The 12,999-nt window shown below is 42.0% G+C and overlaps 1 protein-coding gene across 1 annotated transcript in view; it reads right to left on the reverse strand.

Moving 5' to 3' along the window:
• Nmo (serine/threonine-protein kinase nemo) overlaps positions 1-12,999 on the reverse strand; it is a 180,819-nt gene that overhangs the window by 45,082 nt on the left and 122,738 nt on the right. Inside the window, 1 exon segment of the mRNA XM_076431218.1 lies at positions 11,110-11,216. Within this exon segment, the coding sequence (XP_076287333.1) occupies positions 11,110-11,216 (107 nt within the window).

Here is a 12,999-nt window from a genome sequence, read left to right on the forward strand (position 1 = left end):
CTGGTTTCGGACCAGTCAAGAGAAGAAGAGGAGCTCTCTGCTCTCTGCTCTATCTGTCCGGGCTTTACGTGCCACGTTCTACCGGGTGGGAACGTTCGAACGAGACCGAAACAAGGCCCCGTGAGAACACTCGATATCCCGGAGTGAAATCCTGCGGGGGAAAGGGAGGGATCCAGTCGTCCTTTAAGCGGCCACCCTCATCTCCACTCATTCTTCTCTTGTTGCTCGATGCATCCCGGTGCATGCTACGCTCCGAGGACCAGCTTCCTCGCTAAGAGCTGTCTCGAACAGCCACCAAAGAGGGCTTTCAGGACACCTTGAGGTCTACTTGGACAGGGTGGGGGATTATGGCTTCTTGGAACAACGGCGAACCTAAAATTATTGCGGGAAATCATTCCTAAATGGCACCTATATCGTTGCAGTGAATGCACACCATTTTATTTTGTATAAAAACCGCTACGACGCGACGAGGAAACATTAAAGTTTGTCTACACGATTTAGAACAGCTCCTCCCTTTCATCGAGTGCTTGTTGCACTGCAAAGAGAAATTGAGACGTCGTGACTCGAAAGAATGAACAGCCTCGATATCCGAAAGTCATTGCGTAGACCTTCAGCTTGAAACGGCAAATGTACCTCTATCGGAGGAATGAACAAAATTTTGTATAAATAGAAAAATTCTGTAAATCCACTTTTTCATTCACTTTCGGGCGATCGATATCAGTGCCAGATTGTTTCTCGGTCAGCAAAGCCGCCCTCCAATCGCAGCGATCCGCTAAGAGAATCGTCATTGCTACCGATTACCTGTCCTACCGAGTGACTAATGGCTCCCAGGATGACTAAACCCAACTGCGATGACTGATCCGAATTTCTTTCAATGTTTTCATCGAGAGAAGTCTGCCGGTAGCTCTCGCCGCTTTGTTGACGATCGATCTTCACACACAAGCGCGCACACACACCGGCGAACATCGGCGAACCAAAGAGCCATCGCGGCGCGGCGCGTCTCGCAGCTCGGCAACGTCCGAGGAAGATAAAAGGTGTTTCCTCTCTTCTAAATTAAATCTCATAATTCACCGGAGGGACAGCCGGTTGTCCTGACGCGCGTGAACTTCTCGTTTTACCCCTCCCCCCCGCTCGGGAGAATCGGGAAAAACCCGAGATGAACAGTGAAAAATTATCCACAGTTTTCGATGGTTCAGCGAACCGTACAAACGCTCGCGAAGATTCTACACGAATTCATGCACGCCTGCGATGTAGATTCGAGAGTGTCCTATTCCAACACGAGACTCTCTCTCTCTCTCTCGACTTCTTGTCTCTGTTGTTTACAAGCGACGTGACAAAATTCAAATGAAAGCGCCGCCCGCGCGGTGTTTATGCTAATTCCCGTTGTCGGGGATCATTTGGGAAGAGCCAAGGCGGCCAAGAAATTACTCTCCTAACGAACGAGTTTGTCGACGGAAATTTTTCTGTTGTACCGTCCCTTGTATCGTTGCTGGGATCTCGAATGTTTCAGATTTCCGATATCGGACCTCGCAGAAGATACGTAAATTTGGAAACGTATGAAAATTTCTGTAGGTCAGACTAATAGTGCCAACGACTCGTCTAGCTAACACTAACAATTATTTGGAATTATACGTGAGATCGTCGGGAAGTTTTCAATCCACCTTCGATCCTCGCCGATTCCACGTCTCGTCCCTTTCGCCGAGGGATTAGTAACTCGAGTCACACTTTCAGCGAATAAACAGCTGCCGGCTGTGGCGTAAACTGTCGGCGGCTTATAGCGTGATCGCATTATCAGTAGAAATTAATGCAAATCTGCCGGGAGCATCGTTAGTGCGTCGGGAAGCGACCTACTCGCTGTCCGACCGTATTTCAGCTTTCGTATCTCCGTCATCTGGCCGCGCCTCGTTTTCCTTCTCCATTCTCTGCTTCTCAATTTTCGCGTTGATGCTCGAAATTGCGAGGTTCATTTGCGACCCAGCTGCTCAGAAACTCTATTAAGATTTCTTGAAGCCTAAAATTTAATGCGAATATCTCTCCAGGTTCTTCGAAGATGAAATACCGGAGACCGAACATTAATTCCGGCCAGCGAGTTCGTTCGACGCATCAAAGAAAAATGGTCGCGCCCCCCAGCATCAGCGACCATCCAGATCTGTCAAAACTGGATTCATTGTTGAATAGAATGTCCAAAAAGGAAGAGAAGGAGAACAGGAACAGAGCAACCGGTGTCTGGTCGTCGTCGGAAAACGCGGGAGCCTCGACGCCTTGATAGATCATCTGTCTATAGTTTCGCGAACTCTTTCGGCCGGCAGTTTTCGAGGGCAATTTGTCAGGCCGGATTCTGTCCGTTGTTCCCGCGTGTCGTCGGTGGATACGGTGGAGATGCAATCGTTGCACAAAAGGGAGCACGCGCTAACCACTACCCGCCCGACCACCCCGGAAGAAGGTCTACGGCCCCGACAACCGCGCGGAATCATTATGCACACTCCGATGAAGATGCTTCTCTGAATAATAATTTCTTTTTTCCATCCCCTAGGTTCGTTCCCCTCTTTCACCATCTCTGTCTCTCCCCCTCTCTCTCGCTCTTTCTCTCCCTTTTTCTCCGGTTTGCTTTTATTTCTATCTGCCTCCTCTTTTTCGTTTCGTTGTCAGGCATGTAGTCATTAAAGCGCCTTTCTCTACACCCCCGCACCGTCGTTCCTTCATAGGGGAATGATAGGAGTGTATAGTATAGAGAGAGGCAGAAGAGAGAGAGAGAGAGAGAGAGAGAGAGAGAGAGAGAGAGAGAGAGAGAGATGGGTACGCCCGATTTTCGTTCGCTTTTGCCACCGTCCGCGTTTCAATACCACGAAAAATTACCGTGTTCCCCATGGCTCGTTGCCTTTCAAAGACGCGGACGCCTTCTGCCTGTCGCTTATTCCACGTTCCAACCCCCGCACATCGAATTACCGAGGTTTACCGGCCTCCATTGTCAACGAATTTCGACTGTCTCGCGATAGTACTCGGCGTTTGTGTTTGATAGTTTCTGGAGGAACTGACGAGGGTGCAGCTGCCATGGACACTTTACTAAGACGCACCCCCTGGGCTATGGTGCTCTTCGAGGTCTCTCCGATGTCTACGCAGTGTCTTCATCAAGTTTATTTTGTACAGATTCATTCGTACCGGTAATTTCGATTTGAAATTCAGCTACACTGGAAAGTTTCGCTTCGCACCACAGTGGGCCGGATTGGGGAAAGGTGTGCCTTTTACCCCTAAAACGAACTTTCTCGTATCGATATCTAATATATGAACATTGCTTCCCAAATGTCCATAGACCTCGGAAATGAAGAAAATAGTACAATTTAATCAGTATTATAGTTGTAATAAACATTGAAAGTTCGAGGTGTTAAGAGGAGTATTTTTCACGAGAAAAATTGCTTCTCTTTGATGCGATGCCCTGACGTTGCTATTTAATATCTTCTCTCGCCTTTTTTTTAAAAATGAAGAGCAGATTTTTGCGATAAGAAATCGTATCTTACATTATTAATTAGCCTGCATAATATATTAAAAGTAATTGCTGAAGTAAATGGAGAAAATTTAAAAATTCTTTATAATCGGTAAGGGAGATCTTTCAAGTCCCAGGATATCCCAGTTTCTAACAAATTGGACTTTTTTAGTACACCTTCCTCTACATAATCGTAAAAGAATTGGTAATATCCTTCTCGATCCGTTTCTCAAATTATTACTGTTTGAAGCTATTGACGTTGGAATAGCGAATTTGTCCTCGTATTGTTTTTATGACAAAATTGTAGTCTAGCGGCAAAAATCGCATTCTTCGCCTTCCGTATGCCTTCGCGAAGGGAATAGCGGTACAGAGGGTCTGCCGTCGTGCCTGGGTTTATGATTAGTTTGTGACTAGGAGATCTTTTTAAAGATTAACATAATCTCGTTGTTTGGTGACCATCTGGGACATGACCCAATGGTTATTATATTCCTTGCAATTTGCAACATTCTTAACAACTTAATACCAGTTAAAAAATTAGTACCAATAGGACAACTTTCTGAAGAGGCTCTCGAAGCACGCCACAAAGATTTCAAACAAATTAGAACGAGAAACACTCGAAAATCTTCCAGAATAGAAACAAACACAGATATATCATATCGCCTCCTTTTGACATCAGATCCATACATGAACACTTGTAGAATGAAATCGTGTACTAATAGAATCAAGGAACTAAATCCAGAAGCACAAGAATTAATAATTAAATAACAGGAAATATAATAATATTGATAATACTAATAATAATTATAACACTAATTGCAATAATAATAATAATAATAGTAATAACATTGATGTATTTTTTCTGAACTAATCCTTAATCTGACATTACTATATTGTCCAGTCTAAGTTCCGCGTCCATACCTTTTACGAATTAAAAGTTACGAGGCAATGTCACACTTAACCCCAATCCGGCCCACTGTGCGCGCACTGTTCAACTTCTTCGTGCACTATTCAATTAAAAAATAACTTCTAATATATTTTATTATACGATTTGAATTTCACGATTTTCCCAATCAGATAAAAAACGAAAGCAAACGGTGGCATGGTTCTTAAAAATTCTCCTGTGATTGAGCACTCTATCCACCCCCGTTCCACCCCCGTTTCAAGCATACCCGGTTAATTAAACCGCGGTCCGCTCTTTTTCCGAAGCTGCTGTACAAAAGCATTACTCGAAAAGTCTTACTTGAAAGCGGTCGCGATTCTTTGTTGTCTGGGCGCCCTCCACCCTCCCGCGACCACCCCAGCTCGGTTTTGCTCGCCCCCAACCGTTGGAAATGCAAATAAGACCGAGCAGAATTTCGCGTCGCTGCCTCGACGCTCGTCGAAGGAACGTACTCGCGGAATAATAATTATCGACCATCATCCCGCTGCCTCTCTACCGACTTCCCTATCGCCCTCTTCTCCGACTCCTGAAAAGCCATAGAGGGGGTTGGTAAAATGTTTACGCCGGAGAATTCGTTATTTCGCGCGCGCGACGCTGTAATTTCTGCGATTGTTCGCGGGATCGAACGCGTTCGCCTTCGAGAAGCGCCGATTCTCTGGGCGTGAGTTCCGGATTTTGCGGACAATCAACCCCCGCAACACGAAAATCTATTCTTCTCCGTGTGGGGAAGAAGAAGACTCCTGATGGATTTTTTATTACATAGAGATTAATTAAATAGAATTAGATTGAGTTACTTGCGTGATTATTAATTAGAGGAATAGAATCACAGAGAGACAACGAAGACCGCAGCGAAAAGTTCGACGACACAAAGTAGGAAAGAAAAATGGAGGCAGCGAGATCAGAAAAAAAATCATTTACCAAAACAAAGCACGGAGGGTGGCACCGAAAAGAAGGGAGGCAAAAAGGGGCGCGTTGTCAGGGGGTTTAAGGGGATAGAACGCCATGATCCACGGTGAAAAATACATCGAGGGGTGGGGAACGGGGTGTGGGTGGCAGGGAAGACTCTCGTTCAGTTTTGATCTCGCTGAAACGCGACTTTGATTCTCGGTCGGGATAAAAAGGGTTGAAGGACCGACACGAGTGGTGTCGTTACTACTTCCAGCATCCCTCACGGAATTTAATTTCAAAAGGAGGCTGCCGGAGGGGCCCGAGGGGGTGTCACGCAGTTCCTCGAAATATTCTCCGAGTGGAAGTTCTCGGGCGTATTCACGAATCCGCGTTTAATTACTCCGCGATCAAGCAAACCCACGCGACGTTTACGGAGATATCGTGGCTCCTCCACGGTATCTGTTCGGTGTGCCCAGCGTCATCAACAAATTTTGGAACGCCACAGTGATCGATTCCTCGATTCTAGGTGGACAAAATTCAAATTTTTGTGTTCTCTTGTAGTAATAACGCTTTATTTCTCAGAAATCATGACAAGTGTATAAAAACTACATGAATTTAAACGAATTATATCATTTATTTAATATGGACAAATATAACAATTAATTGTAACGTTTGTGAAAATAACATAAATTAAATATTTTATAGTTTTTGTTTAAATACGTGAATAAACAATACACAAAATGGAAAGAATTAATCTTAACTCATATTTAAAAATTAGATAAAGTTCTACAAAAATATAATACAAAATTACAAAATTATAATAAGGAATGTGCATGACACACAAAGGTGGATATTCTAAATTATCATAAATTATAATTGTCATATGTAATTCTCGCAGTCTGAAGTGCATATTCTGTAAACTTTCTATCGTCAATTTCAATACCACATGAAATAGTGGCATACTCCGTGTGTTTTCTAAAAAATGAAATTAATGACTAACGGGCCAAAACGGGTGAACGATATTTAGTATCGTTGTTTTGAAATAAGTATTCTTCAAAACTATGAAAGAACCAAGTCCGGCCGAGTCCGGCAAAAGTAGTTATACAATTTGACCTCTTCTTAAATAATATTATTAGTTAACCTGTTGTATATGATTTACACGGCAAAATAAAATTATACCGATATGTAAAAATGAAATACTTACCTTCGCTCTCACGCTCCATTTTTTAGATAATAATTTAAACAACAAACAAACAAGTTATACGATTAAGAAGAATTAGCTTATTTATAGTATTTCGCATAGGCAAAACTTTAGCACCGTATTATCGTCGTAATAACCACGTGCAATGGAAATATTACGTTATATATCGAATAAATTAATGTTCGTGGACAAAATAGAACGGCAGCGAAGATATCTGAAGTTGATCAAATTTACCATTTTGTCCACCTAGAATCGAGGAATCGATCACTGTGGAACGGTTTGAATTGTTTACGAAATTACAGTATAAAATTGTTGCATTCTTGTGATTGCGTAATTCGCGTCTTAGTTTCTTTACCGTAAAATGAACGGTCAAGAAAAAAAAATCACTTTTTCATTCCACGATCGATAAACTCGTTCGTAATTATTAAATTTTGCTTGTGACAGGAGCAACAAACAGCACTTTACGCGTTTACGAAACCGTTCGAATCGCTTCATCGGCCAGACAAAGAGTAATTAATGTGTGTTGATGCGAGCTGAGATTCCGTGGTCGGAGGGAAATTAATTGAGTTTACGGTACTTTTAAAATCCACTTTGTAGGATCGCTCCCGGGGAGTTGAAATTTAATGAACGGCAGAAATTACGCATGTCCCGGGTCAACGGAATTTTAGGATCACGTCCCCGTGTAGCACCTGGTGTACCGAATTCGAGCGAAGGGTAGAGGGACCGTCGAAAAGCCCTAACGAAGTGGACGCTGGTAGAAAAGAGCATCAATCTCGCGGTCGAAAGGCCAACTTGGCTCTCGAGTGTCACGACGAGAACGGTCGCAAGAACGGGAGCAGCTTCCTTGCTGAACAATTAGTGGCTCATTAACGGAGGACGCTGGGGATTCGGTGAAAAATTCGGTGACACCTTACTGTCCACCCACGGCGGAGGTTCCCGACCCTTTTTCGCTCACCAACCATTCAACGAGTCAAGTCGATTAAACATGCAAATATCATTTTATCTAACCGCGCAACCATTTTCGAAAAAAGTGAACAGGTCGAAAAATTTCAACATTTCTATCTTCGATTTATTCATCGAGGCACTTGGAAAACATGAAATGTATAGTTTAAGAGAATGAAAGAGAGAATTTAAGAGAAGGAAAGAGATTCTTTCCTGAAAGATTTTGCTCACAAGATATTTTGATCGATTCTTTCGTGATTACTAGACTATTTTTCTAAATCAATTGTGACGAGCATAAATGAAACGAATTGGTGTTAACGTTTGTTTTGCCAAAATGGCGATCTTCTCGAAGTGCCGAACGAAAGAATTTTCAGAGTTCGAAGCATACAATCTCGATATTAGAAGGACATGAGGAGGGGGAGATCTAAGAGCAAGACGGATGAAAGAATTATTGGAAGTTCCGTGCGGAGGCTGCGCGAAGAAATACGAAAGAGAGATCGAAGGGCTGAAAGGATCGGGGCGAATGAATTTTTCAGCAATCCTCGGATCCCCGACTGTATCGAATGAATGAACAGCGCACACCATCCCCTCTCTTCCTCTCTCTCTCTTTCCTCCCCTGACAAAACTTCGAGGACCAATTAAAGCGACAGCCTCGTCATTCGTCAAAGGAGCAAGATAATCCGGACTCGTCCAAGTCCAAGTAGAAAAGGAAGTTCGAGGGTCAGACTGGGAAATGGACAGCGTCTGCGAGGAAAGATTTTCCGCTTCGTCGAAGTTTCCTCTTTTATTACTCTTGCGAATTCGTTCGTTCGCGAATTGATCGAATTTTGATTACATCGGTTCGCTTTTATTAAATTCTCCAATTTTTCACGCGAAGATCGGTTAGATGATAAGCCGAAGTTAGATGATTTAGCCGATTATCAAATTAAATACGAAGCACTAGAAAGCAGAGAGATCGCAAGAATTCAAGAACAATCTATTATTTCTCTAACTACAGAAAATTTCTATTCATCATAAAAATCCTCAGTGTACGTACTACATGAAGCAACAAGTGAAGAATTGAAGCTTTCAGCATCGAAAACAAAACAGCACACTTTATGAATCGCTGTAACAATTTTTCAAGGGTCTATTCACTTCGAGAAAAATATTTGTCGACGTGAAAATACAGTCACAGTTTCCGTATAGACGCATAATAGCAACTATTTTGCAAATATATTCCTTATAGATGCTTTCGGCGCTACCGTTTCGATCGATTACTAATATAGCAATTTTGCAAAAAATTTACTTCTTTCCTGACGTTTCGGTTCCGTTTTGAACCTTTATCAAAGGTGGAAATTTGCTTCTAAACAAATGTATATATATAAATTTCAATGATAAGAAATGAATTTGATCATACTTGGTTTCCAAATTCAATAATTTTTTATATAATAGGGACCTACCCGTTTACAACACAACCTGTTCTCTCGTATACTAATAGAAATTACATTCTATTTAATGGTCTTACTTAAGAATGTCGATCTTTTAAAACTACCACTTGATTGTGGTATAATTAGCATGTGTTGAGTACCGTTGGATGTTTTCAAATTTCACCGCCATATATCGATTTAGGAACGGTCGATCAGTGTATTCAAACTAGTGTGTCTACAGGTTTGATTTTTCAATGTTTTCAGTTTTTATTCAAGTTCGATACCGTCACATTGACTTTAGTATGTTTCAAACCAGCAACTGGTACACATCAATTTTCAATGTTCATTTTTACATAGATAAAGTTATTATAGCAAGTACGTATTAAGACCAAGTATGATAAGAAATGAATTTTATATATATATATATATATATATTTGTTTAGAAGCAAATTTCCACCTTTGATAAAGGTTCAAAACGGAACCGAAACGTCAGGAAAGAAGTAAATTTTTTGCAAAATTGCTATATTAGTAATTGATCGAAACGGTAGCGCCGAAAGCATCTATAAATTTGATAGTCAACATTTACGATCGATAATTGGAATTATTTTATATTCCTTAAATGCTGTTTTTGAAGAGAATCCCAAAACATTATTTCTTCGAGCCTGTAGACTGAAGATTATTTCTTGAATAAAATCATTTTTGACAAGACGGCCTGTTTCCGACCTTCCAAATCGAATTCAGTATAATTCGACCATGCCTGACTACTCGTTAATATTGCGGCAGGGGGTCGAGGGTCCACGATGAGGGAAGTCAAAGCCGAATTTATAGTAAGCACACCAGAAACCAGACATTGTGTCCCGGTTCTATAGAAACGTCGCGTGGCGGCGCCGTTAATGGATTGCTGGCGGTTTTGTGGATAAATCTAGAGATTTCGGGGACGAACGCGGCCCTGAGATGAAAGTTGTAAACGGGTGTTATTGTGCGGTTATGCTGCCGTTAGAACGGCGTCGTTTAACTTCAAAGGGAGTTATGTACGTATTCCGAGCGACGCGTTCGATATTATTGTCGTTGCACGTAGCAGTGGCTTCTCGCGAATAACAGGGACTAACAATGTGGTGGAAAACATGCGCAAACATTTGAAAATTAGACACTGCGTACAGGATTATGTAGGTCCTGTTACGTGGGAACATTGTCTATTCTATTTTAAAACAATCAACCAGCTCACAGTATCTTTATCTTGTGTCAATATTTATTCTTGTGAATAATATTATCAATAGAGGAAATTGTTGTGCACAAAGTATATTAAATTTTTCTGTACTTAAAACCAGATTCAACTTGCTAAAATGACGGATTCAAAATGCACTGTGAAGCGAAGATAACAACCGAAGTACATACAGTCAGCGGCAATATTAAGTGGACACTCTTAAAAATCGCATAACTTTTTAAATATTGGTCCAAAGGACTTGAATTTTTTAAACATGTTAGACCGGCTGGTTCGCTAGAGGATAAGTAAACAAAAATTTATTACGATTGCAATTGGTAGGAATTATACAAAATTCTGAAAAATGATGTTTTGTCAACTTTTTTATCTGGGCCTGTAACGATAATTTAAAAAATGCGTTTTATAGATTTCGGTAACTTATATGCATACTGAAAATTTCATAGAAATCGGTCAACATTGCAATGTGCTACATACGTTTAAAGATGAGAGCTTAAGGGTGAAAGTCGCAGATTTTCAGCCTTTGCCAGGGCATTTCACCCTTACGTGATCATCTTTAAACGTTTGTAGCTCATTGCAATGTTGACCGATTTCGATGAAATTTTCAGTATGCATATAAGTTATCGAAATCTATAAAACGCATTTTTTAAATTATCGTTACAAGCCCAGATAACAAAGTTGACAAACATCACTTTTAAAAATTTTGTATAAATCTCCTACCGATTGCAATCGTAATAAATTTTTGTTTACTTATTCTCTAGCGAACTAGCCGGTCTAACATCTTAAAAAAATTCAAGTCCTTTGGACCAATTTTTAAAAAGTTATGCGATTTTTAAGAGTGTCCACTTAATATTGCCGCTGACTGTAAATAGATTCTAATTATTTTTATAAAGCAACGAAAAAATATTCACTTTTGGTTGAAACGATCCAAGACGATAGAAATCGGTTTGTTCACCGGGTATAGCACTCGAATTTGTCAGAGCAGAGCTAGATCCAGGGTTAACGAGCTACGAAAGAATTGCTTTCACTCACCTCGTAGTATCTGGTACAGGAAGACCTTGATGTGGTCGGGGCTGAGATGCTGCGGACTGACGATGATCTTGTGGAGATCGCTCTGCAGCAGCTCGGTGATCACGTATCTATTCGAGTGGCTCGTTAAGAAATTTATGGATTATTATTAACCGGGTTAGACAAATTGTTTCCCATCAGGAGACGTTCCGGCTGCCTTCAAGCTGATTCTCTCTTTTTCTAATACCAACTGTCGTCATACAAAATTCAATATATTTTCATTTCTCGATTTCACAAAAGACAGTACTTTCAATCAAGTTTAACACGTTCGATATATTCGAATATATCGATCGAGTATAAAAATCGAAATCGCGGTCTGGTCACGGCGATCGATCGATCGAAACTCGGGGTGAAGCACGGGGAAACCTCGACCCGGCGACTTAATGGATTCCTTTCGTCGGCTTCGCAAGAGTTAATCCGTCGAAATGACGCGGAAAAAGAAAACGAAGACAGAGGAGGTTGAAGGGAAAAATGGAGGAGGAGGAGGAGGAGGAAGAAGAAGAATCCGAACGATGTCGTACCGTGACGAAAGTAGCTGGCCTTAATAAACCGGGAGGGTAATTTACGGCCCTCGAAACTTCCTCGGGACCGGGGGGCCGACACAATGGCGGACCGTTCGCTTCCGGGGCTCGCTTTTGTTGACGAAACGACGAACAGACACTCCTGCCCCGCCTGATTATTCGCCGAATTACCGACCGATTAATTGCTCTCGCCTTCGTTAACGCATATTCGAGAGTATTTATCAAAAACTTGGCCGAAAGTCGATTTCAGAAATGTTTTCTCACTAGTTATGTGGTTTATTCAAAGCGAGGAGTCTTAGACAGAATTCTTCAAATTTCTAATAAGAAGAAACGGATGTACATATCATAGAAAAAATTGAAATTGAGTGAACTGGAGCCGGCGCAGCCGAAAACGATTCGAGCGTGGCCCAGGGCGTGCGAAATACCTATAAAACGATTTGGAGGTATTTTACGGCAGCCGGGAACCGTCCGCGACCTTCGAATTTCATTTTTCATTCGGCCGGGTCTCGTCGCGGCGCGCAGCGAGAAGAAGAGAGGAGAGAGAAGGCTCTCGAGGAGAATGAAATAGTATAATGGCGGAATGAGGTCGACTGGTAGGTTGGAATGCAGGTAGAGGCTGGCTGCGAACCTGGCGTGGTATGCAAGTCGACTGGTCCGGCTGGCTTCGGCCTGGAACACTTAAGCGCAGCCTTTTGCCAGCGCGACGCGACGCGACGACGACGAGACGTTGCTTTCGAACTATCGCTTGTGAAATACGATCGATCCAGAGCCCGCGCGGGGATCCAGCAAGCTCCGAAAATGATGTTCCGAGGACGGGGTACCACGACGGGCCAGCTGGTCCCCAGGGCAACCGGATATTCAAGCGAGATCCCCCAGGAACAACCTGTTCCAAGAATCGACAACGATTGTCATAAGTAGACTGCTTATTATATGATTTCTCCTTTACTAAAATCGTTAAGGGAAGAAATAACATTCAATTTAGCTTCTATTTCTTGCAGTCGAAGCAGACAATTTTTATTTTGCATGAAGATCCGCAGTCTATAAGGCAAGTGGTCAAGAACGATTGTTTACTATGAGCAAGGTGCAAAATTGTTTATCAAGTAATTAACATTAATGAAACAAGTCAATAAGCAAAACCAACAAATCCATCAAAGTGTTGATGGAAGAATGTTAACTTACAATAGTTCGAATAGTCTGCACCAGCCACTGTAATCCCAAGGATCGTGCAGAAGTGATCGGTAAAGATGTTGATCACCGCGAGACTAAATAATCGATTAACCTCCATCCAGAATCGACGCAGAAGCGGTTTCACGCGCGCGTACAGGAAAGCAAC

The sequence above is a fragment of the Lasioglossum baleicum genome, chromosome 1 (assembly GCF_051020765.1).
Source record: "Lasioglossum baleicum chromosome 1, iyLasBale1, whole genome shotgun sequence".
NCBI lineage: Eukaryota > Metazoa > Arthropoda > Insecta > Hymenoptera > Halictidae > Lasioglossum > Lasioglossum baleicum.